General features: G+C 43.0%; 1 protein-coding gene across 2 annotated transcripts in view; it reads right to left on the bottom strand.

The window, feature by feature from the left end:
* Window positions 1-5,332: 5,332 nt before the first annotated feature.
* The window catches only part of ERC1 (ELKS/RAB6-interacting/CAST family member 1), a 516,785-nt gene continuing 499,170 nt past the window's right edge, over window positions 5,333-22,947 (bottom strand). For both annotated transcript variants that reach the window (XM_029953456.1, XM_029953457.1), the window contains one exon: window positions 5,333-10,929. In XM_029953456.1, the coding sequence (XP_029809316.1) occupies window positions 10,792-10,929 (138 nt within the window). In that variant the 3' untranslated portion in view covers window positions 5,333-10,791. The remainder of the gene's footprint in view (window positions 10,930-22,947) is intronic.

Genomic DNA, 22,947 nt, shown 5'->3' with positions numbered 1-22,947 from the left:
CCCATCTGTAGGATCTACACAGTGAGAAATCGCACTTGGAGGCTCTGGTCAGAGTGAGATCAGCTTTGAAGCAGCTGATGGACCTGTTTTCAAGTCTTGAGGCAAAACAGTATGTAGATTTACTCATGGGCCATGGGGATGATTCTACCCTACTGGTGGTGGGTGCTGCCCAGCAAGGGGACCCCAAGCAAGGAATGGCTCCCCTGAGCTGATTAATGCAACAAACAGTGGCTGGGGGCCCCTCATGCGCTTTCCCGTGCGCTACTTGCCTTGCTTCACCAGATACCTGTGAAGTGGACACTGTTATTTCTAGTTAAAAAATGAGGCGTGCCTGGGCGCTGTTGGTTAAGTGTCCCACTCTTGATTTCAGCTCAGGTCAGTCTCACGGTTCGTGAGTTCAAGCCGAGCACTGGGCTCTGGGCTGGCAGTGTGGAGCCTGCCTGGGATTCTCTCTCTCCCTCTCTCTCTGCCCCTCCTCTGCTTTCTCTCTCTCTCTCCCAAAATAAATAAATAAACTTAAAAAAATTTTTAAATGAGAAAACAAAGTCAAAGAGGTCTAGTGAATTCTCCAAGGCCACACACCTGATGAGCAGTGCAGACAAGATGAAAACTTAGGTCTTCCTACATTTTCAAGGCCAAGGTTTTCACATGCCTATCTCTACACTGTCCTTGTTCTCTACCCATCCAGAAGGATAAGCGTCGTGTTCCCCACAGCTCTGTTGGCCCCACAGAAGCTGTACTTGGGTAAGGAGCTGGCGTGGCCCAGAGACAGCCTCCCTGAGACGCCACAGCCTCTCCTGGACAGGTGTCCTTTTGGCAGCTTAGTGTGGGGATGTCCAGGAAAGTTGGCTTCTTGAGTTTTCTTTTTTCCTAGAGTCAGATGACTCCTAAGAGCTGTCGGATCTTCCTGACATCAATACTTATGATAATGATCAAAGAAAAACTTCAGTCACCCATTCACCCCGGAGCCGGCCCGTGTTTCCCAGGTTGCTTCCTGTGTCCACATGACTCACTGTTTACCCAGACGCCTGCCTGTGTTGTGGGAGGGGCAGCAGTGGCCGCGGCACAGCACACACGAGTCCTTGGTGCTGGGCTTTGTTGCCAGCATATCTATGCCCACAAACATACAGTAAGGAGTCCGGGGATGCCACCCCATTAAATTGTGCACACAACTCCAACTTCAGATTGCAAATAGACTCCTTTCAAAGCCTCATTTCTGACAATGCTAATGAGTAAAATCATAATTAAAAAAATCAAGCCTAAGACAAACCAAACAGGAACCACCTCAGGTGTGAAGTCCACCAGGGGCCACAGAGGCAGCTTTTGGCATGGAAACTCTGCGGGCCTTTGATGGACATTTTTTTCCTCATGTGTCCAAACGCTCCCTCTGAAATGAGCGTGGTTCAAGTCCTTCACCTTCACAAGCAAGGTTGAAGGGCCGGGGGGCACGGAGAGCGAGAGACGGGAAGGGAAAGATGAATTTCTTCCATGTGCTGTCGTGAAACAGCTGGAAGCAAGACTGAGGACCAGTGCGAGTCTGTGCAGGGCCCTCGGTCACCCCGTGAGTGGCTCTTCTGATGGGGTCATTTCTCCTTCCCCCGACACGGCAAGAGAATGGTCTCTGTGGACGGGAGGGCTGACGTGGCATTACCAAGGCTTCAAACCTCATTCCTTTCCCGTCAAGGACCTGAAGGAGAGAGCATTCATCGCGCTTCATTGCCTGATCCTTGGGGAAATGGCTCCCAGAGCCTAACAGCACAGACTCCTGTGTGACTCATCCACCCTGCTGGTGAACGAGCAAGGCATACATTTCCCTGTTTCTTTGAATGCCCCCCTCCCCCCGCTGCCCCTGGGGTGGCCTCGATGCCTCACCCTGCAAGGCTGGCAGGGAATCTCCTCAGAGTCCCGGATCCCACAGAGCCTCCTGGTGAAGGGAACTGAGGTGGGAGATTGGCAAACAGACCCAGGTTTGACCCCAGGCCCATCACTTCCTGGCCTTGTAACACTGGGCAACTTCCCTCCAACAGCGCCAGCCACAGCCTGCTCCTCACTGTCTCCAGTGGCTCCCAGGGTCACTAGCATTGGAGACTTCCCAGAGTTGACACAGTCAGGGGCTTTTTTTTTTTTAATTTTTAAAAATTTGTTATTTTTAATGTTTTATTTTTGAGAGAGAGAGAGAGAGAGAGAGAGACAGTGTGAGCAGCGGAGGGTCGGAGAGAGAGGGAGACACAGAACCGGAAGCAGGCTCCAGGCTCTGAGCTAGCTGTCAGCACAGAGCCTGCCAACACGGGGCTTGAACCCATGAACCATGGTTCATGACCTGAGCCGAAGTCCGGCACTTAACCGACTAAGCCACCCAGGCGCCCCTTTTTTTTCTTTTTTTGATCAGCCTCTGGGGGTAACGTTCTCTCCAGATCTCTCACAGTATGGGCCCATCCAGCCTCCTTTTAAGCTGTGTTTGTGGCCTCCCTGTCTTCTCCTCCATGGTCTTAAGCCAAGCAGTATTTGATCTATCGACATTAGACTGCTTGCTATCCCCGAATACACTGTGTCCGTCCCTGCCTCCTGGTTTTTGCTCAGGCTGTCTTTGCTGCCTCCTCCATCCTTGAACTCCTTTGGTGGCAAAAGTCAGTCTACATTTCAAGGTCAAACTTGAAATTTTGTGAAGAGCATTTCCTGCTCTTCTGTGCTCCCACAATTTATTGGGATTCGTTTCCACTGGACTGTGAGCTCCCTAAGAGAAGTAGCCGCCAAGTGTGGGCTGAAGGGCACAAGCTTGGGAGACAGGGTCGGGTTTAAACTCCAGCCCTCGTGCTTACGGGCTGCAGGACCTTGGGAAAGTTGTTTACCTGCCCCGTGCCTCATCTGTAAAATGGGGGTAATGGCACCTACCTCATAGGCTCGCTATGTAGATGAGATAAAACGTGTGTGGTGCTGAGACCCGAGCCTGGCACACGGGAGACGTGCCCTAAGCTAGGATCAGCACCTGCGTGGCTGGTGCCCAGACACAGCAGAGGGAGAACACTGAACTCAGCTTTCTGCTGGCAGCTTGTGAAGGCGGGTTCCTTGCACCCTGGGGGAAAAGTTGCATGTGTGATGACTGGACGAGTCCAACTGGAGGATGTGAGTCTCTAACTCAGGAAGGTGCCCAGCACGCGCAGCCACACAAGGGTATCAGGAAGCCGCTGCCTCCAGTCCCTGGCTTCAATGGTTATTGATTCACGGCCAGTCTTTCTGTGCTTATAACCTGCTCCTCACCACCTCTCAACACACATATTGGATTATCTTAAAGCAAATTGCAGACATGAAGAAAAGCAATTTTATGCTTTACACTCTTAAAGGAGCTTTCAAGAGGGAAACACATAATCATACATTATCCTCATTATGGCTGTGGCTTGTGACCCCGATGAAGGCGGCCTTATTTTCGAGGGGAAGGTTGAAAAGAGGGTGAGAGATCAGGGGGCTCTGGGCGGGGAGACCGGGGCTTTCTCCAGGACATCTGGAGAAGCTTGTGGATCTCAAACCAGCTCAGGCTCCCTCACCCCAGAGTCTCGCTGGTTCTTAATCATCTTTGAGCCAGCCTGGGCCATTCCACCTCAAAAATCAAATAATAGCCGTCTTTTCCCAATCCAGAGGGAAAAAAACCCCAAATTAATGGATGGAATTCTCGATTGTGAGTTCTCTTCTCACATATTTTCCCTAAACCTTGTGGTCTCTGCATCCATTTGTCTGCAACTGAGTGCTGGTAGACCGCAGAGTGAATAGACAAATAGTGAAATAAGATTAATGGAAAACCCTGGAAACAGCTGACTAGTGTAATCTGACAGCTTCCTGTGGACACATCTGCTGGTAATTGGGGTTTTATACTCTGCAGTACGACAGACGTTCTGCAAGTGGAACCGCTCCTGCTTCGTGATGAAATGATGAGCAACAGCAACCCCCAGGTTTCCAGTCCTGGGAACAGCACGGCCTCCAGGTGCTCCTCCGCCGGCGGGGCTTCTCAGCAGCTGTGCCAGCTGGAGGCAGGCAGGGCCAGAGCCCAGGTGCTGCGAGAAGCTGCCAGGAGGGGCGACGTCTGACTCTCGCGTCCAATTCCCAAGTGCCAGGGCGCCGTGGGCAGGACCTTACACAGCAGAGGGAGTGCGTGCAGCAAGCAGAATGATTCCCTTCTGGAGTAGATGCAGAAATGGGACTAGGTAGAAAGCGAATTCTCATAAAAGAAGTTCTCTGCAGTAACTTCTTGGTGCAAGGCCCAAGACAAATACCAAAGCTGAAGGTTTTCAAGCACAGGATCTCTGGTTCCTTTACTCTTGGTATTGGCACCTTCTGTTGATTCCTACAAATCCCACATCCCCAAACTAATACATCAGATGCACCCCCATGAAGTCCGAGTCCCAATTAAAAAAAATGTTTATTTAAAAAAAATGTGTATATTTAGAGAGGGCAAGTGAGCATGAGCAGGGGAGGGAGGGAGGGAGGGGGGAGAGGGAGAGAGAGAGAGAGAGAGAGAGAGAGAGAGAGAGAGAGAGAGAGAGAGAGAGAGAGAGAGAGAGAAGGAAAAAGAGAGAGAGAGAATCCTAAATAAGCTCTACCCCTGTCAGTGCAGAGCTGGACTCAGGGCTTGATCCCACAAACTGAGATCTTGACCCGAGCCAAAATCAAGAGTCAGTTGCTCAACTGAAGGAGCCACCCAGACGCCCCTTGAGTCCCAGTCCTGAATGAAACCACCTCAGCTGTGCTGAGTATGAGCTCCAGAAGCACAGGTGCGAAATGGGGAAACTGGCTCAGGGCCTAGCATGTAAGGGAGAAAAGGAGGTAGAAATTGACTTTGAAAAGCAATTCAGGGGGTGCCTGGGTGGCTCAGTCAGTTAAGTGTCCAACTTCGGCTCAGGTCATGATCTTGTGGTGCATAAGTTCAAGCCCCACGTCGGGCTGTGTTGACAGCTCAGAGCCTGGAACCTGCTTCGGATTCTGTGTCTCCCTCTCTCTCTACCCCTCCTCCACTCATGCTCTCTCAAAAATAAACATTAAGTTGTTTTTAAAAATTAAAAAAAAGGAAGCAACTCAGGGGGCTGCCAATCCAGAGTTCAGATGGGCGCCTGAAGGAGGCCTACTCACTTGAGGACGGCCCCCCCGCCCCGCCCCCGCCAGGCCTGTCAGGACCGCGCCCGCCGTGGGCTCCTCTGGCTCCACCTTAACCCCGGGCCCCACTCACCCCCCAACGGCGTTAATCTCTGGGAGACCACTGGCTTCTCCCTGCCTTTCCAGCATTCGAGGACTCATCTCACTTGGATTATCAGACTGAATGAGACTCAAAGAAAGAGACAGCACACAATTTTTAAATAACTTTATAATTTCCTGATGGATTTAGTTTGTGAATAAAAAAGAAAAAAATGGACAAAGTGTTTACAATAATTATCAAGGCAAAGTTGACTATAACACAATTTCTTTGTAATGTCGTTATCCTGTCAGTAACATGACTCTGGCCATCACTCACACACACACACTCACACACACGCACACAGTTGAAGGCAGCAGGTGCATCTGCATCACAGACACCATCATTGCGGCTGCTACTGTCACCAAAAGGAACTCAAGCTAGGAGTCAGTGCCCAGTGCTCCCCAGCTCCTCACTAAAGTGCGGCACCCCTCTTCCAAAGCAGAGGGGGCGAATCCCAGGGAGACCCCCGAGTCCTCAGCCTGGACGTCCCGGTGTGTTCAGCAGGCTCCTGGGCTAGTCGGCTAGTCCCGCGCGTGCAGGCAGGCCGGAACGGGAGGCGTGTCACCGCACGTAGGTCGAGCTGCCCTGGAGCGTGAATGCAATACTGGTGCGGTGTGGAAAGAAGGGCTGGGCGCAGAGCGCTTGTTCTGGCCCAGCGTGAATTCTCTGGCTTCAGCAGGGTCCCGTCCTTTCCTGATCAGGGCATCTCTAGGGCCAAGAGAGATGGCCTGGGCCTGGGAAATGGAGGGTCTAAAAAGCTTAAAGGGAAGGAATCGAGGGACGGAAGCCAGAAGGAACTGAGATCTGAGTACAGCTCACTCACCTGGATTGCAGGCTCCAGGCTGGCCACGGCTGGCCCATAGTGCACGGGTCACTGGATGAGATAGCACCGAGTGGGCAGGAAAGAGGTTCTGCGGCCTGTACAGGGCTGCCAGGTGTGGGGCTGCCGAGGCAAGCCCGGCGCCCACACGTATTAGGCACACTGAGCTGGGACCAATGTGGACTTGGCGGTGGTTATGGGGTCACAAAATTTGAAACCTCTACCCAGAGGTCCTGAGGAAGGGACAGGAAATCTCTGGCACAGTGGGGACTCTCGAAGCCCCAGATCCCAATTCCTGTTACTCAGAAGTTGTCTCTTTTGCTCAGGCAGTCCCCTACCTAGAGGGTGGTCATCATGTTTCCCAAGTGGCTAGCCCAGGTGCCACCTCAGCCAACTTGGGAGGAGGGGGAGGAGCCTGGCTGCCCCATAGCTTGAATTCCTTTATTAACATGATATCATTTTGCAGTTTTAAAAACACAGCTCTTTAACTTTTCAGTTCTACAAACTACTTTTTAATATCTTAATAATCTCGACAATGGACACAAGGTAACTGCCCCAATGCTCGGAACCACACAGACAATATCGACAAGCAGAGAAACAAAGAGGAGGTGGGATGGGACAAAAACCCGCTCCCCCTAAATCAATCCCTAAAACCACCTTTCCCCCAAAAGAGTCAGAAGAAATACCTACAATAGGGTCACAGCACTCACCAAACACGTTGGAAGAAATCAGGAGACGCTTGGTTACAGTTTTGACACTAAAAAGTTTGGAAACAGTTTTTGCTTAAAAAGAGTAAATAAAGACAGCCATTTTGTTCAGAAGGATTTCCCTGTAATGTGTGTGTGTTTTTCTTGCCCAAACATTCCCCTAGTCTGCATGGGGAAAATGCAGATTCTTTTTAAAACATTTCTTTGACCAGTTCAAGTTGCTGTCCTGAGAAGCCCAGGGACTGGCAGTGATGGAGGGGTTGGCCTTGCAGGCTTGCGAAGGGTAGCGTCCACACTGCATCTACCGCCTCCTTCCCTGCTTCTGCAGCTCTGACCTCCTGCAGGTGGGAGATGAGGCTGGGGAGGCAGACGCGGGAGTTCCTGATATTGCTGACACAGGGCTCACTGGAACTTAGGAAGAGCCACATGAGGGTCACATTCTATGTGGCAACGTATTCCTTGACTTGCTTTTTTCTCAAACCCCCTGAGGGCAGCCAGCGGGCCTACGCTTCGCTGCTGGAGTCAAAGGGGAGGGCAGGATGGTTCTGGGATCAGCGGAACTCTAGCAGCAAATCCAAATGCCAATCCTGAATGTCACAGGGGAGGGATGACTGAAACTTTGTGATGACTTCCTCTTCTCTCTCAGGAGTGGGTGGGCCAATGAGCTCCCGAGGAAAACCAAAGAGACTTTATTGACAAAAGGTGCCAAGTCCCACTGCCACTACTGACACTGAAGGCAGTCTTCGGTCCAGTTTGCTTCGCTAATATTTCCAGAGACCAAGTGTAAGGAAGAGAGAGAAGCACTTTGATCTTTGTTAGGTTATAAGATACTAGGTGAAAGGTTAGAGTGGAGATGGATTTAGGGATTCCCATTTGTATTTCTTAATATAGTAAAGCCTATTTAAAATCTTTTCCATTTCAAATAGTATCCCAGTCCTTGTAAATCTCAATTCAGATACTTCATCAAGAACTCAGTGAGTACCTGGGAGAGAGGTATATGAAAAGATGAGAAAATCACATCGTATTCCAGCCCCACATTGGATCCCACCCACTCTTCCTCTTCTTGTACCCTTTCACGATCACCTTGATTTGGGGTACAGATCTTAAGTGCTAAGTGGCAACCAGACTTGCCAATGGAATGGATGAGTTTGGTGAACATGGTAGGCAACCTGCAGTGAGTTTTCAAGGCTAGAGACCTTTGGCAGCAGTTAAGTGATCTAGTGAAACCATGAACACCAGAAAGTCATGCAAAGTTAAGTCTTTGTGTGACAGGAATAGTGCTTGTAGTAAAAATTGGCTCAATGAATGATCTCAACTCAATAAGGTACTCCAAGTGCTGGACACTGTATTCATTTTGTCCCTATAGCAAAGTCTGGTCAGGCTCACTACTAAAGTTTAGCCAGAACCTACTTTCATCTAGAACCAAACAGTCCCCAGAACCATCTGAGATGTTAGGATGACCACCCAAGAAGAACCAAGGAGATCCCTGCTGTGGTTCACAGAGATCACACAGATAATATTTGCCCCAGATATTTTTCTTTTCAGAAGCATTTGTCCAGAGGACTTCAATGAAGTTTTGGAGGAGAAGCAACAGGAAGGGTTGAAATGAAAAGGGGAAGAAAGGAGGTGCACTGACAGTCATGCACCAAGTGGGCAAAAGTGACAGGTATTGTATTCGAAAGCGAAGACAGAATGAGCAGGACCCAGGGAGACCTGCTTGATGCCTTCCCTTGCCAAAGCTGCTGGAGAACCGCCAACCAGGACCAGGCCACCTCTTGGGGGATGGCCTCTCCTCCTGCCTTCTCTGTTTTCCTGTAGTCCTGTGAAGGGTATTATCATACCTCAGTTCTTTGCATTAAGGTAGATAAAGTGAGATTCTAATACTCCAGGCCTAAAATACTGGGGGCTATCTACATGATTTATGGGCAGTGCAATAAATACATGGAATTGAGGTGACTGACCACAAATGACCACCACTTACTATCTAACCCCTACATCTCCCACTGCCCCTGCTTCTGGCCAGCCTGGCTATCAGGAAGCATCTCAGTAAGAAGTTTATGAGCAGAGTCCACTTAAACCTTCAATTAGAAACATTCTACAGCTTCTCACAGGAGAGGCTGTTTTACAGCAGGGAATCCGGGCAGCTGGAGATATGACCATATAAGTTAATGGGACAGTCAAGGGCTGCTGGTGGGAAGATACTGGCCTGAAGGCTGTGATGACTTTACAGGCAGCATCATTCTTGGGTGAGGAACTGGGGAGGGGGAAAGGAGAAAATGCAAGACAAAAGCATTTAGCCCAGCAACTCTTATCAGAAGATGTGAGTACCCGGTGGGCGTCTGGCTGGAGAGGTGGTTAAAGGCTACATTTGGGTTAAGTGGTCTCTTTCTTGGGGCCTGATTATTTATGACTGCCATTGTCTAAGCGTGGGAAAAATGCCCTTCAAAATGCCGATATCTTCTACTGAATTTGCAACGTTAGGGTCAATTTTCTGATTTGCAACATGGAGTTAGCCAAGTTCCACGTGGTGTACAGGGATGTGTTAAGAAAACACTATCCACTACTGGGGCTGCCCCAAACACTACACTCCTGCAGGGTAATGACAACAAACAAAAATCCTGAACCACCAAATAAGACCCTGCAGGCAACTATGTCTCTCAGCCCCCTGACCCTGAACTCATCAGTTACATTACAGTGACAAATGCTCATCTGTGAAAGATTTTTTTCTGAAAAAGATAAATGCTACTAAGGAGGAGTAGGGAGAGGAAAGGTAAGCCTTTTACTGCTGTGACTCACCCAAGGTATGTCTCAGCGAGTCCTTTACATTCCTTCCTCACTAAAAGGAAACTTTTTTTCAAGGATGGGTACCTAACAGTGACTTGCACATAGTAGGCATTTCATACATATTATTTGAATGAAAGAATGGAGGAAGGAATGTGTGGGGGATGAGAAACATTCATTTGTGCCAGAAGGGCAGTTCCAGACAATGCACGAGGCTACGGTTCTGGGAGCGCACATCAAGGCCAAAACTAAGAGGGTAGAAGGTGGGTCATAAACTTCAGCAACTGCTGGGCTGCAAGAGCACGGAACATGGGTGGAGGGAAGGCAGAAGCATTCTTTTGGGGCTCAGGGGCCTACAATGCTGATGAGGGAGACACTTAGGAGAAACCAGCCTGGGCCCAAGGAGCGGTCATCTTCTACAGAAGCGGAGCAGCAGGTGGTCGACGGCAAGGCCTCAGGTCACACCCCTCTTCTCTTCAGACTGAGATATGCGGTCTGACAGAGTATAATAAGGCCAAAGGTCTTCAACAGGAGGGACCGGGGAGAACTGTTCACACCATCCGCTTGTTAACTGATTGAGAAGAGCAAGGATGAGTGAGACACACAAGGCTGGGTGAAGACTCCAAACCTGTGGTGTTAGTGTTCACTACGCCCTCAGGAGGCCTGCTCATAGCTCCCCTGCAGGAAACATTACATGTGACAGTGAGCGAAAGAAACACTAAGAAGAGTCAGTTTCTCTTTGTCCCTGTTCTCTCTTTTCCCCTCTCTAAGATGTTTTTTTAACCTTTTTAGGAGAAAGCACCTGTTGTGATATTAGAACACTCAGCTCTCTGGTCCATTGGGAAGTTTCTTCCAATAGTTGAACTCCAAGAAGATTCCAGATTTAGGTCTTGTGTCAAAGACAGAGGGTCAACGGGCTCTCTACTCCATGTCCTGCTGTAAGGGCAGAGCCACCGGCTTCCACAGTCCTCCACTGTTCATGATCAGATGGCAGCTCTTCACGGAAACCTGGCCACTTACCCGCCCTGCACATCAAGAAAATTAGTGTTGAGACAATATCCAAAGTAGAAAGGCAGAGTGAAGATGACAGCTGTAGAGGGTGCTGGAATCACACTTGAAGGACCAACCAAGATAGGATACAGTTTGTAGTGTTTGTTGGGTGCCAAGAAGCTCCTGGGTGCCTGTTCCTTACAGCTCTTCTTTCTTGGCGCCCGGATTTATTATAGGACGCTGCTGGGCCGGCCACTCCCCCTCAGGCAGGGTCAGGATGACTCTTCCAAGGCGTTGACCACTTGCTCCAGGATGTCAGGGCAATGATCTGCTATCTGCTGGAGAATGGCATTGGCAAACTCCTGCAGTTCTGCATTGTCCCGCTCACCTTTTTCTAGCTCATTCTGAAGCTAAAAGGGAAAGAAGAGATGGGTTTCAGATAAAATAAAATGATCCTGTCTGCAATGGGTTAAGAATTATTGTCCATGGATAAAGAAATTGCATTTCCAACAACACGGATGAACCTTATGCTAAGTGAAAGAAACCAGACAGAGAGACAGACACTGCGTGGTATCACTTATAAGTCGTATCTGGGGGGAAAAGTCAAACTCAAAGGTTGCTATCACGGCCTGGGGGTGTGGGGGTAACGGAGCAGTTGGCAAAAGGGTACAAACTTTCAGTTATGACGTGAATAAGGTCTGAGGATCTAATGTATAATACAATGACTACAGTTGAAACCATCATATTATAGAATTAAATTTGCTAAGAGAGTAGAACTTAAGTGTTCTCATATGGGAAAAAAGGAAATATGTGAGATGACAGATGTATTACCTCAACTGTGGGAATCTTCACACAATGTCTATAAAATCATCATGTTGTGCACTTCATATGTCACAGTTTCATTTGTCAATTATGTCTTAATAGAGTGGAAAATAAAAAAAAAGAGGCGCTTTCTATGTGAAGTCTTCCTGTATCAACGTTAACCACCAGGAAAGTGTAAATAGTCCGTGAGTGATCTTTGGAGCAGGGCTCCAACTCCGGTCCCCTCATTCTCTCCACTGTGTGCCAATGTCACACCCCTGCCCAGGACAGGGAAAGGGGTACATGTACGACCTCAGGTAGGACCTTAATCTTGTGTAATGGTCTTTGTCCTAGGGACACTTATAATTTAAAAGACGTTCCCCATTTGCTATATACCACTTTTGCTCAGTACAAAGACTACCTGCTCATTTAGCTAAAGAGATTATTTAGAGAAACATTAAGATGCTTAGAAGTATTATTCTAACCTCCTATTGTTTCAAACACTCTCTTGGACATTCCTTCAAGCATTAAACCAACACTTATTAAGGGCCTACTACTTGCAAGGTGCTGAAAGATGGAATGGGTCTGGTCTTTTCCCTGAAGATACATTAAGTTAATAGAAGAAAACACACAAGCAGACAATTACAACACCGTATGATAGGGACCGAATGAGATATTTATATAAACCTCAGTACAATGTCTGACACACAGAAAATGATAAATGTTAGATGTTGTTATAATCATTGATAAGTAGGTATAATCTACAGGGGATGCAAATTAAAAAACAAATAGAACCAAGTTTTTTCTTTTTCCTTTTAAGAACCAAGTTAAAAAAATGTTTTTAACATTTATTCATTTTTGAGATAGAGAGAGACAGAGCATGAGCAGGGCAGAGAGGGAGGGAGACACAGAATCTGAAGCAGGCTCCAGGCTCTGAGCTGTCAGCACAGAGCCTGATGCAGGACTCGTACTCATGAATCATAAGATCATGACCTGAGCCAATGTTGGACGCTCAGCCAACTGAGCCACCAAGGTGCCCCTTAAGAACCAAGTTTTAATTACACTGCTGACAGAATTCACATGCTGTGAGCTAAGAATTAGCATGCGGCTTCTTCAAATATATCAAAGAGTTGGGAACAGATTTTGCAATCTTCATTCTGTTAAATGTTGACTGAAAGACCAGGACGTGCAAGGACCAGATTTAGACTCTAAGTCTTGACACATCTCAAGGTCTGACTGTGTCATGTGAATATGAATCTCTGAAATGGGGAAACCAAAGAAGCAAAGTGCCTTTTAAATACAGCTGCATAAAATATAATCCAGAAATACTGCTAGGTGAAAAGGCCATTATTCTCAAATCTCTTGAACAGAACTGAAGTCAACCACACAAAGTAACAGAGGAGGCTGCGAGGTTGTATTGCTTTAGTTTCCCATCTCAGTCTTTCCCAGGAATATTCTGGACATCTCTGATTTATACTGTGAGCCGGGTATCTGCACTTCACTCTCTACAAGTCACATACTTATTTCCTGGGAAATATTTTTTATTCCAATTTGGCTTCTGTTAAGTAGATAATCACAAAGTTACTAATGGATACATTTTAGTTGAATATTTTTTCAGGTTTTTTCTAATTCAAAAAGTATTACACATGTATTATAGAAAAATTTGAAAACAAAAGCACCAAGAAAAAAAAATCAACTGTAATATTAGCATCAGGAGATAACCACTGCTACATATTTTGTCATATATTGAGTACACACACACACACACACACACGTGTAATTTTAGAAACAAAATGGCAATGATAGTATATAGATTATTTGTGAGCTGATTTTGTTTTCACCTAAAAATATACTACAAGTATGTTTTAGACCAAATCCCAAAGGCTCTTTCAAAGCCTGATAATTAATTCTTGGGGACTCCTGGGTGGCTCAGTTGGTTGAGCAGCCAACTTCAGCTCAGGTCATGATCTCGCAGTTTGTGAGTTCGAGCCCCACGTCGGGCTCTGTGCTGACAGCTCATAGCCTGGAGCCTGCTTCAAATTCTGTGTCTTCTTCTCTCTCTGCCCTTCCCTTGCTCACGCTCTATCTCTCTGTCTTTCAAAAATAAATAAACATGAAAAAAATGTTTAAAAAAAAAACAAAAGAAAACAAAAAACAAAGCCTGATAATTAATTCTAAAATTTATCCCTATGTATAAATAATTTTTACAGGAACCAAGAAAATATTTTAAAGAAAGAAAAATAATGTATAGACTGGCTTATCAGATTACAGAACATACTATAAAAAGACACTAATAGGAAGAGGATTATACTGATAAAATTAGATCAATAGGTGTTTTAGCTTATGGGCAAGTAATAAATTATATCATGCATCTTGAAAGTATCATAGATAAGCTGCTATATTACAATTGCCACTTCAGACAGCTGTCAAATTAGGTGATTAACTAGTTGGTACCTAACCTTCTAATTTCTGTATAAGTCTAATTACATGAAATAGAAGTGGGGGTTTTGATTTTTTACTTTGCTTTTCTGTTTGGAGTGTCATTATAACTACTGTATTGTAAATGATGGAAAATAATTGCATATGTTAAAAAAATAAATTGTATAACAAAAATAAAATAAAAATATGCAAAAAATAAATAAAAAAATAAAAATAAAAATAATAAAAAAAATTAGATCAATAGGATTTAGAATATGAACAGGAGGCATTTGATATCAATTAATTGTATTAGGTCAACTGGGCCCAACTGTAGTTAGATTCCTGCTCATACCATACATAAACATAAATTTGAAATTACCTAAGATATAAATTTAAAAATTATACTGTGAATCTATATTCTTCTCATGCACACACAAAAAATTCTCCAGGATAGCTTGTATGTAAGGCCACAAAACAAGTCTTAGTAAATTTAAGATTGAAATCACATTAAACATGTTTTCCAACCACAATGGTATGAAACTAGAAATCAGTTACAGATGAAAACAGGAAAATTCACAAATATTTGGAGATTAAACAACATGTGACTGAAAAACCAAGAAAGAAAATCAAAAGAGAGATTAAAAAAATTACGTGAGGAGCATCTGAGTGGATTAGTTGGTTAAGTGTCTTACCCTTGGTTCCAACTCAGGTCATGATCTCACGGTTTATGGGTTCGAACCTCATATCAGGCTCTGTGCTGACTGTGCACAGCCTGCTTGGGATTCTCTCTCCCTCTCTTTCTGCCCTCCCCTGCTTGCACTCTCTCTCTGAAAATAAATAAATAAACTTGAAGTTGAGACAAAGAAAAATGGAAATACAATGTACCAAATCTACGGGCTACAGTAAAAACAGTTCTTAAGAGGGAAGCTCCTAGTGATAGATACCTACAGTAAGAAGCAAGAAAGATCTCAAACAGCCTAAATTTATACCTCAAGGAACTAGAAAAAGAACTAAGCCCAAAGTTAGTAGAAGGAACAAAATAACAAAGAGACTAAAAAACTAATAGAAATGAAATAGAGACTGAAAAGACAATAGAAAAGATCAATGAAACTAAGAGCTGGTTTTTTGAAAAGATAAACAAAATAGACAAACCTTTAGCTAAATTTGCAAAGATAAAAAAAGAACTCAAAATCGGAAATGAAAGATGAGATGTTATAACCTGTACCACAGAAAGGCAAAGAATCAAAAAAATTACTATAAAAAATTATATGCCAACAAATTGGACAACCTAGAAGAAATGGATAAATTCCCAGAAACATACAACCTCCAAACCTCCATCATGAAGAAATAAAAAAATTGGAACAAACAGATTCTTAGCAAGGGAACTGAATTCAGTAATTCAAAGCCTTCCAACAAACAAAAGCCCAGGACCAAATGACTTCACTGGTAAATTCTACCAAATATTTAAAAAAGAATTATTACCAATCCTTCTCAAACTCTTCCAAAAAAAGGAAGAGGAGGACAGTTCCAGATTCATTTTACAAAGCCAGCCTTACTTTGATACCAAAATCAGAAAGGACACCACAGAGAAAGAAAATTGTGGCCAATATTGCTGATGAACATACATGCAAAGATCCTCAGTGAAATATTAGCAAACTGCATTTAATTCTACTTTAAAGGATGTATATTATGATCAAATGGGATTTATTCCAAGGATGTAAGGATGCTTCAACATCTGCAAATCAATAAAATGTGATACACTACAGCAACATGAAAACTAAAACTCATATGATCATCCCAGATGTAGAAAAAGGATTAGATAAAATTCAATATCCATTTATAACAACTCTCAACAAAGAGGTACAGAGAGAATATACTTCAACATAAGTTAAAATAAATAAAAGAAAAAAAGACAAAGGATTGGGATCAATGTATTATGAAAGTGGTATGCAAGCCTAGTCATAGAAAAATGGGCAGAGGATATGAACAAAAAAACTCACTGAAGAAATACAAATGGCTGATAAGCACATAAAAAAATACTCAACCTCATTAGTAATTCAAAAGATACAAATTAAACAAGATAGAGTTTTGTTTCCCCTATCACACTGGCAAAACTTTTTGAAAGACTGTTAACAATCCATGTTGGTATAGATTTGGGGAAATGGGTATTGTGATACTGCTAATTTATATATATAGTGTACATAGTATATATATATATATATATACACATACACACACACACTACATAAATGGATGGAAAGACTTTCAATTTTATTCTCTATAGTTTTTTTTAAATTATAGTTGACACACAGTATTACATTACTTTCAGGTGTACAACAGAGTGATTTAACCTACCTGTAAGTCATGCTTTGCTCACTACAAGTGTAGCTACCATCTGTCGCCATTCCAACACTATTACTATGCCACTGACTATGTTCTCTATGCTGTACCTTTTATCCTCATGACTTACTCATTCCATAGCTGGAAGCCTGTACCTCCCACTCCACTTCATTCATTTTGCTCAGCTGTCCATCCCTATCCCCTCTGACAACCACCAGTTTGTTGTTTGAATTTATGGGTCTGTTTATGCTTTTTATTTGTTTACTCCATTGTTTTGTTTTTTTAGATTCCACTCTGTCTGACTTATTTCACTTAGCATAATGCCCTCTTGGTCCAACCATTTGTTGCAAGTAGCAAGATTTAATTCCTTTTCTTTTACAGTTGAGTAATATTCCATTGTATATATACGTATATGTGTAGCTACATCTCTTCTTCCCCTCCCTCTCTCTCTCTCACATATCACATCTTTTTTATCCATTCACCTACTGATAGGTACTTGGATTGCTTCCATAATTTCCATAATTTGGCTATGGTAAATAAAGCTGGAATAAACATAGAGAGGAGTGTAGCTTTTCAAATTAGTATTTTCATTTTCTTTGGGTAAAGAGCCAGTAGTAGAATTACTGATTCATATGGTAGCTCTAGTTTTATTTTTTAGAGGAGCCTCCACCCTGGTCTCCACAGTGGTTGTATCAATCACATTACTGCCAAGAGTGCAGAGGCGGGTCTTCTTTGCCCCACATCCTCATCAACACTTGTTATTTCTTGTCTTTTTGATTCTAACCATTTTGACAGGTGTGAGGTGCTATCTCATCCTGGTTTTGATTTGTATTTCCCTAATGATCAGTGATGCTGGGCACCTTTTCATATACCTGTTGGCCATCTGTATGTCTTCTTTGGAAGAACATCTATCTATTCAAGTCCTCTGCCCGTTTTTAATCAGATTATCTTATTTATTTATTTTGGTGTTGAATTGTACAAGTCCTTTACATACTTTGGATATTAACCTCTTACTGGATGTATCCTTTGGAAATATTTTCTCCTATTCAGTAGGTTACCTTTTTGTTTTGTTGATGGTTTCCTTCACTGTGCAAAACCTTTTTATTTTGGTGTAATCCCAACAGTTTATTTTTGCTGTTATTTCCCTTGCCTGAGGAGACAAATCTAGAAAAATGTTGCTAAAGCAAATGTCCAAAGGAATTACCGCCTGTGTTTTCTCCTAGCATTTTTATAGTTTTAGTCTCAAATTTATGTCTTTAGTTAATTTTGTTTACTCTATATACTCTATATTGTTTAATACCACAAGCAGCATCAATTTTATAAGAAATCTAGATAAAATACATAAATATTCAAAGCTGCATGTATTTTTAAACACAAGACTGAAAAGGAACAAATAGAAATGTATAAAATATTCATTCAAAAAGTCCTAATTTTTTTGCCAGTGAAAAGGCATTTAGTTCTGACACCTGGTATAACATGAACCATGAAAACACCACGCTAAGTGAAATAAGCCAGTCAACAAAAGATCATGTATGGTATGATTCCATTTGTATGAAGTGTCCAGAATAGGCAAATCCAGGGTCAGAAAAGTAGATCAGTGGCTGCCTAAGGCTGGGGTGTGATGGGGTGATTGGGAGTGGCTGCTAATAAGTATGGGTTTCTTTTTAGAATGATGAAATGTTTGAGAATTGATGTGGTGATGGCTGTCCCATTCTGAGAATGGACTAAACCTACTGAACTGTACACTTTAAGTAGGTGAATTGCATAGTGTGTGAATTATAGCTCAATAAAACTGCAAAGACAGAAAAAGGAGAGAAGAAGAGATAGTTTCTTGAAGAATGTGGGTGTTGGTATGAAAGGACAGGAAAGAGGGTCATTCTAAATGGAGAAATAATAGGAGCTAGTAAGGCACTGAGGAGGAAATGCACTTGGCTGTTCACTGAAGTTCAGGAACACAGGAATTACTCGGTCTTGACAGAGCAGCACCAGTTCTTTGAAGGTGACAAAAGGTCCTTGGGCTGGCTAGGCTGGGCATTATCCCTGAGAGGACCCTCACTCTATGACATGGTTTCAGTGAAGCCACACCTACGGCACTGTGTTCCATTTCAGGCACCTCATTACCAGAAAAATGGAGACAAACTGGAATGAGTTCAAAGGAAAATGGCAGGCATGACTAAGAAGCCGAAAGGATCATTTTATGGGGCAGGATTACAAGAACTAAGTAGTAGACCTGAACGAACTGAAGAATAAGGGGAGGGAATGTGATTATTACCTAAAGATGTCAGGAGGGTGTTCACAAGAAGCCAGAGGAGTGGGTCAGCACTGGAGGAGGAAGTGTGACTAGAAGTGATAGAAAAAGATTAGGGGGAAAAAGCCAGAGGCAGACTATAAGGTTGTGCTCTTTCCAAGGGCTAATGAATGGTTTGCCTAGGGGAAAGGTGTTTAAAGAGAGGATCAGAAGAATCAAAAAGTTCAGAGAAGAAACAAAAAAGGTTTAGAGAAGGAAGTGTTCCTTCATTAGCTGGAGTTGCTTTCCATCTGGTGGGGCTTTCTCTGTTCTCCAGGGATTATGGATGGTTTGCATTTTATCTAAAAGCCGTATTAGATGTGGGCATGGCGGAGCGGGAGAGAGTTTACTGGCCCTTGATCCATTATATGCTAATATTTCCTGTCTTGAAAAAAAATCTGAGATCAATTTTTCGTGTGAAACCGGAATTACATTTAACTTGAGGATTTTTATTTTGACTTCAAAATGCAAAGCTTTAGTCATTCTAGAGTCAAAGGAGTACAGGAATGTGTGAGAAAAAAAAAAAAGACCACTTAGGAAAGAAAGACAATGTGAAGCCATCAAACTAAAAATGTAGACAGATGTGCTATACAGCACAGGTGTGAAAACAAATCTTGAAAGGTATTAGTACTTCATTATTATAAAATATTTCTTTAGCATATACATCACATGTTTAAAAAAGGAAGTTTTTATACAGTACCAGTAGGCAGTGGGTCCTGTGGATAAGTTGGGTGAAGTGTGTTCTAGCTTCTGAAGTGTAATTTACCAGATATCTCTTTTCTGGTTCCCTCTACCCCTGCCCACTGCCCACACCCTGCCCCTAGGCTTGCCGATTCAACTCCAACCTCCTCGCCAGAGAAGGCTCCTTTAGACTTAACATCAGAAAAGAATTTCCCAAAAAGTACAAACATGTAATATTTGGGGTTTAATGGAAATGCTTATTATATCCTAGCTGCTAGGAATTAAATCCTTTCCCCTCCCTCTTTCCCTTCCTTGTGACAGCTACATATCCAAACTCAGTGGATACTAAGGCTGAGTAATCCAACAAGATCTTCCATTTCCTATTCTCTACTTTCTAATATTGGCAGGCTAATTCCACCACTGCAAGTACTGTGGTGAAAAATACAGTCTTCTTGGTTTACTTTCTTAAAACACCATAATTATACGCAGCACTTAAGTTTGCGTGATGCCCTCTTTAGATAGAAAGATGCAATTTTCTGTGTACTTATTGAAAGCTTTGCATCTAAAGCAAACTTAAAAACACTTCCAAAGTAAAATAATTTCCACTGAACTGCAAAAGAGATTTCTTCCCATGAATCCTGCAAGCTCCTGCTAGAACTTAAGCATTAAATCCCTTAGCGCCCTTTTTTCCTTCATATGTATCTACTCCAAGATCTTCGGTCCCTCAAGATTTAGCGGAAAAGGCCCCTTCTGCTAAGCCGTAATTCGATGAAGATACTCTGGAGGAAGGGATCAGCGCAATAACAGATGAATAGGTATGTACAGTAGAGAAAACATAAAATAACATGTTTTGCTCAATGAAACAGGGATCTGAAAATGTGGATTAGGGATGACTGGGAGGGCAGCAAGTCTTGCTGCTTCCAACATTCCGCACGTGGGGTCTGGTGCCATTAGTGACAAAGGGCACAGCACTCATGATGGGTTAGTACTATTCACTGTATAAGCAACCAGGGAGTCTGAGGAAACTATTACTAAGGCAATGCAGACATGAAACATATTATACCTCAAAACAACCTCACAACACTCCTTGTTCCTCATTTCTTCTCCAGGCTACCCTAGAGCCACCCTTCTGTGATCCTGTCCCTTCAGTTAACTCTGTTTCCAGCCTCTCCCCTCCCCCCATCTTCCACCGTGGCTTCAGAGGGCACTCTCATCCTGAAACGACCTGTTGAATCTGCTTCCCTCACAAGCTAGTACCAATTTTTCTCTTTCACTACCAAACATCTCAAAAGAACAGTCTATAGTTGCTACCTTTGTTTCCCATTTCCCTTCTTAGCATCTAAGAATTTAGTTTTTGCTATTCACTGAAACCGCTCTCTTAAAATGTTACTAAGACCCTCACACTGAAAACAATAAAGTATTATTTACAGAAAAAGAGATATCTTAAATGGAGAAATATAATATGATCATGGATCAGAAGACTCAATATAATAAAGAATTAATTTTGCCCAAACTAACCTACAGATTCAATTCAACCCAAATAAAAACTCTGGCATGTGTGAGTATAAACTGACAAGCTAATTCAAGGTGTAAGTGGAAATCCAAAGAACCAAGAATAGCCAAAGAAATCTCAAACAACAAAGTTATAAGAACATGAAGAACTATCATGCTGCAGTTATTAGCATAGCTTGCTCCTGGCACAAGGACAGGCATACAGACCAATGGAACAGACAAGGGAATCCAGAAAAACAGCCCAAACCTGGGAATAACTTGTGTCCACCAACAACTAGGATAAACTGTGGTATATTCATTCACACAATGGAATATCATACAGCAATGAGACTGAACGCATATGTATATTGTAAGAGATGCATTTCATAAACATGGTGTTGAATGAAAGAAGCTAGACACATTCTATGATTCCAGGTATGTAAAATTAAAAAACAGGCAAAATGAAATCTCCAGTGTTAAAAGTCAGGTTACCCATGACTACACCACCATGGAGGGTGGTGCAGTGGCATGACAAGAGATTTCTGAGGTGCTGGGAACTTCTGCTTCTTCAGGTGTTCATTACAGGAGGGTGCAAAAACTCATTGAGTTGCATACTTAGGATTTGTGTAGTTTTTGTATGCATGTTATAAAAAAAAAAAAAAAACAACCAAAACCACATCTCAAGGATTACCTAACAGCACAATCCAATGGTCTTCACTGTCTTCATCCTGCTTGAACTCCTTGTGCTACTTGTTCTGAGATACCTCCTTCTAGAATCTCTCTCTCACTTGGCTCTCTGGTTCTTCTCTGCCTGTCCCTCTATTTCTTCTCTGTCCTGCTGCCGTTCCTCTTCTTCCTCCCACACAGGCAGAACCTGAGTTCCAGGAGATACTCTTCTGTTCGTCATCTTTTGTCCTCTGCTTAGACTGCTTAGCTTTATAAAGTGGTAATAATAACAGCAACCCACTTATTGGACACTTATTGTGGACCAGGTATTATTCTAAGTGCTTTAGTGCACTAACACAATCTACTTTCTTTGCCCATTAAAATATTTCTTTTGAGATAGGTTTTGTGGGTTTTGAGTAATTTTCAGCATAGAAAATTTCACACATACACAAAATAGTAAACTGACCCTCACATGACCTAAATTTGAGGATTATCAGGGTATGTCAACATAATTATAATCCTAACTCTCTTCTCTCTTTTGAATTTGACTCCTATTTTTCAAATGCTTAATAAACACTTCCTTGTGAATGTTCCACTTACACATAAACTCATACTGTTCATACTGTTTAATAAACTGTTGTTTTCACTTAATAATGACCACCAGGAGTTTTTCATGTGATTAAATATTCTTCTAAAACATAATTTTTAAATGGCTCATATTGTAACCGATTTTATGGATGTGTTATAATTTAAATAATTCCATTATTAGAAATTTAGTTTTCAATTTTTCATTATTATAAATAGTAGTAACATGTTGAGTTTGCTAGTACCTAAGTCTTTGTGTATTTATGATCGTTTTCTTTAAATTCCTGGGTCAAAAGAGATATCCCTCTTTAAAGCTTTTGACATGTTACCAAACTGTTCCAGAAGAGCTGTACTAATTTGCAGCCCATCGACAACAAATAAGGGTGTTCATTTCCCCACCCACTCAATATACTGGGGCAACGCACATACACACACGCACGCACACGCACACACACACACGCACACGCACACACACACACTCCAACCTTGCAAATATGACAGGGCTATTTTCACTTGCAGTTCTTTGTAATTCTTTTCATTTGTAGTGAAGCCAAAAATTGAGGCAAAACATTCATAAATATATTTATTGGCCATTTCTTCTGGGAAATTCCTGTTAATGCCTTTTTTAGTCTATGTTTCTTTTGGTGTAGTTTCTTCCTTGCTGATCTCGTGGTCACTACCCTAACACAAGCTATCTTATCCTTGATCTCTTGCTTATTATAATAGTGTCACGTGCACGCACATCAACCCTGGTTTGTAATAGCACTCTTTCTAAAAACAGGTTGGATTAGTTCCCTCCTCCTCTTACAAGGTCTTAAATGACTTCCCACCTACAAAATGGAGACCAATTTCTTTGGCATGACAGCCACAATCTGGCTCCTTCCTACTCTCTCAATTTCATCTTCTGCTATAGCCTGGCCATGTGCAAACGGCCTCCTGGTATATGCCCTTGTCCTTGCTTTTACTTTGATGTGGTTCCCTCATCCCAGAATGTGGATAATCTTCCCTCCTACACACCTCTCTTCCCTGTCTTACTCATTCTTTATGACTAAGCTCAACCGGCTCTTCTCTCTATGAAGCCTTCTCTGTTCAGAGGTAAATACCGTTGAAGTATTAATTTTGTCTCAAGTTTCAAGAGTTGGCTATTTGTTTAATTCCC

This window comes from Suricata suricatta, chromosome 10, assembly GCF_006229205.1.
Source record: "Suricata suricatta isolate VVHF042 chromosome 10, meerkat_22Aug2017_6uvM2_HiC, whole genome shotgun sequence".
Taxonomy (NCBI): domain Eukaryota; kingdom Metazoa; phylum Chordata; class Mammalia; order Carnivora; family Herpestidae; genus Suricata; species Suricata suricatta.
This window is presented reverse-complemented; position numbering and strand designations above follow the sequence as displayed.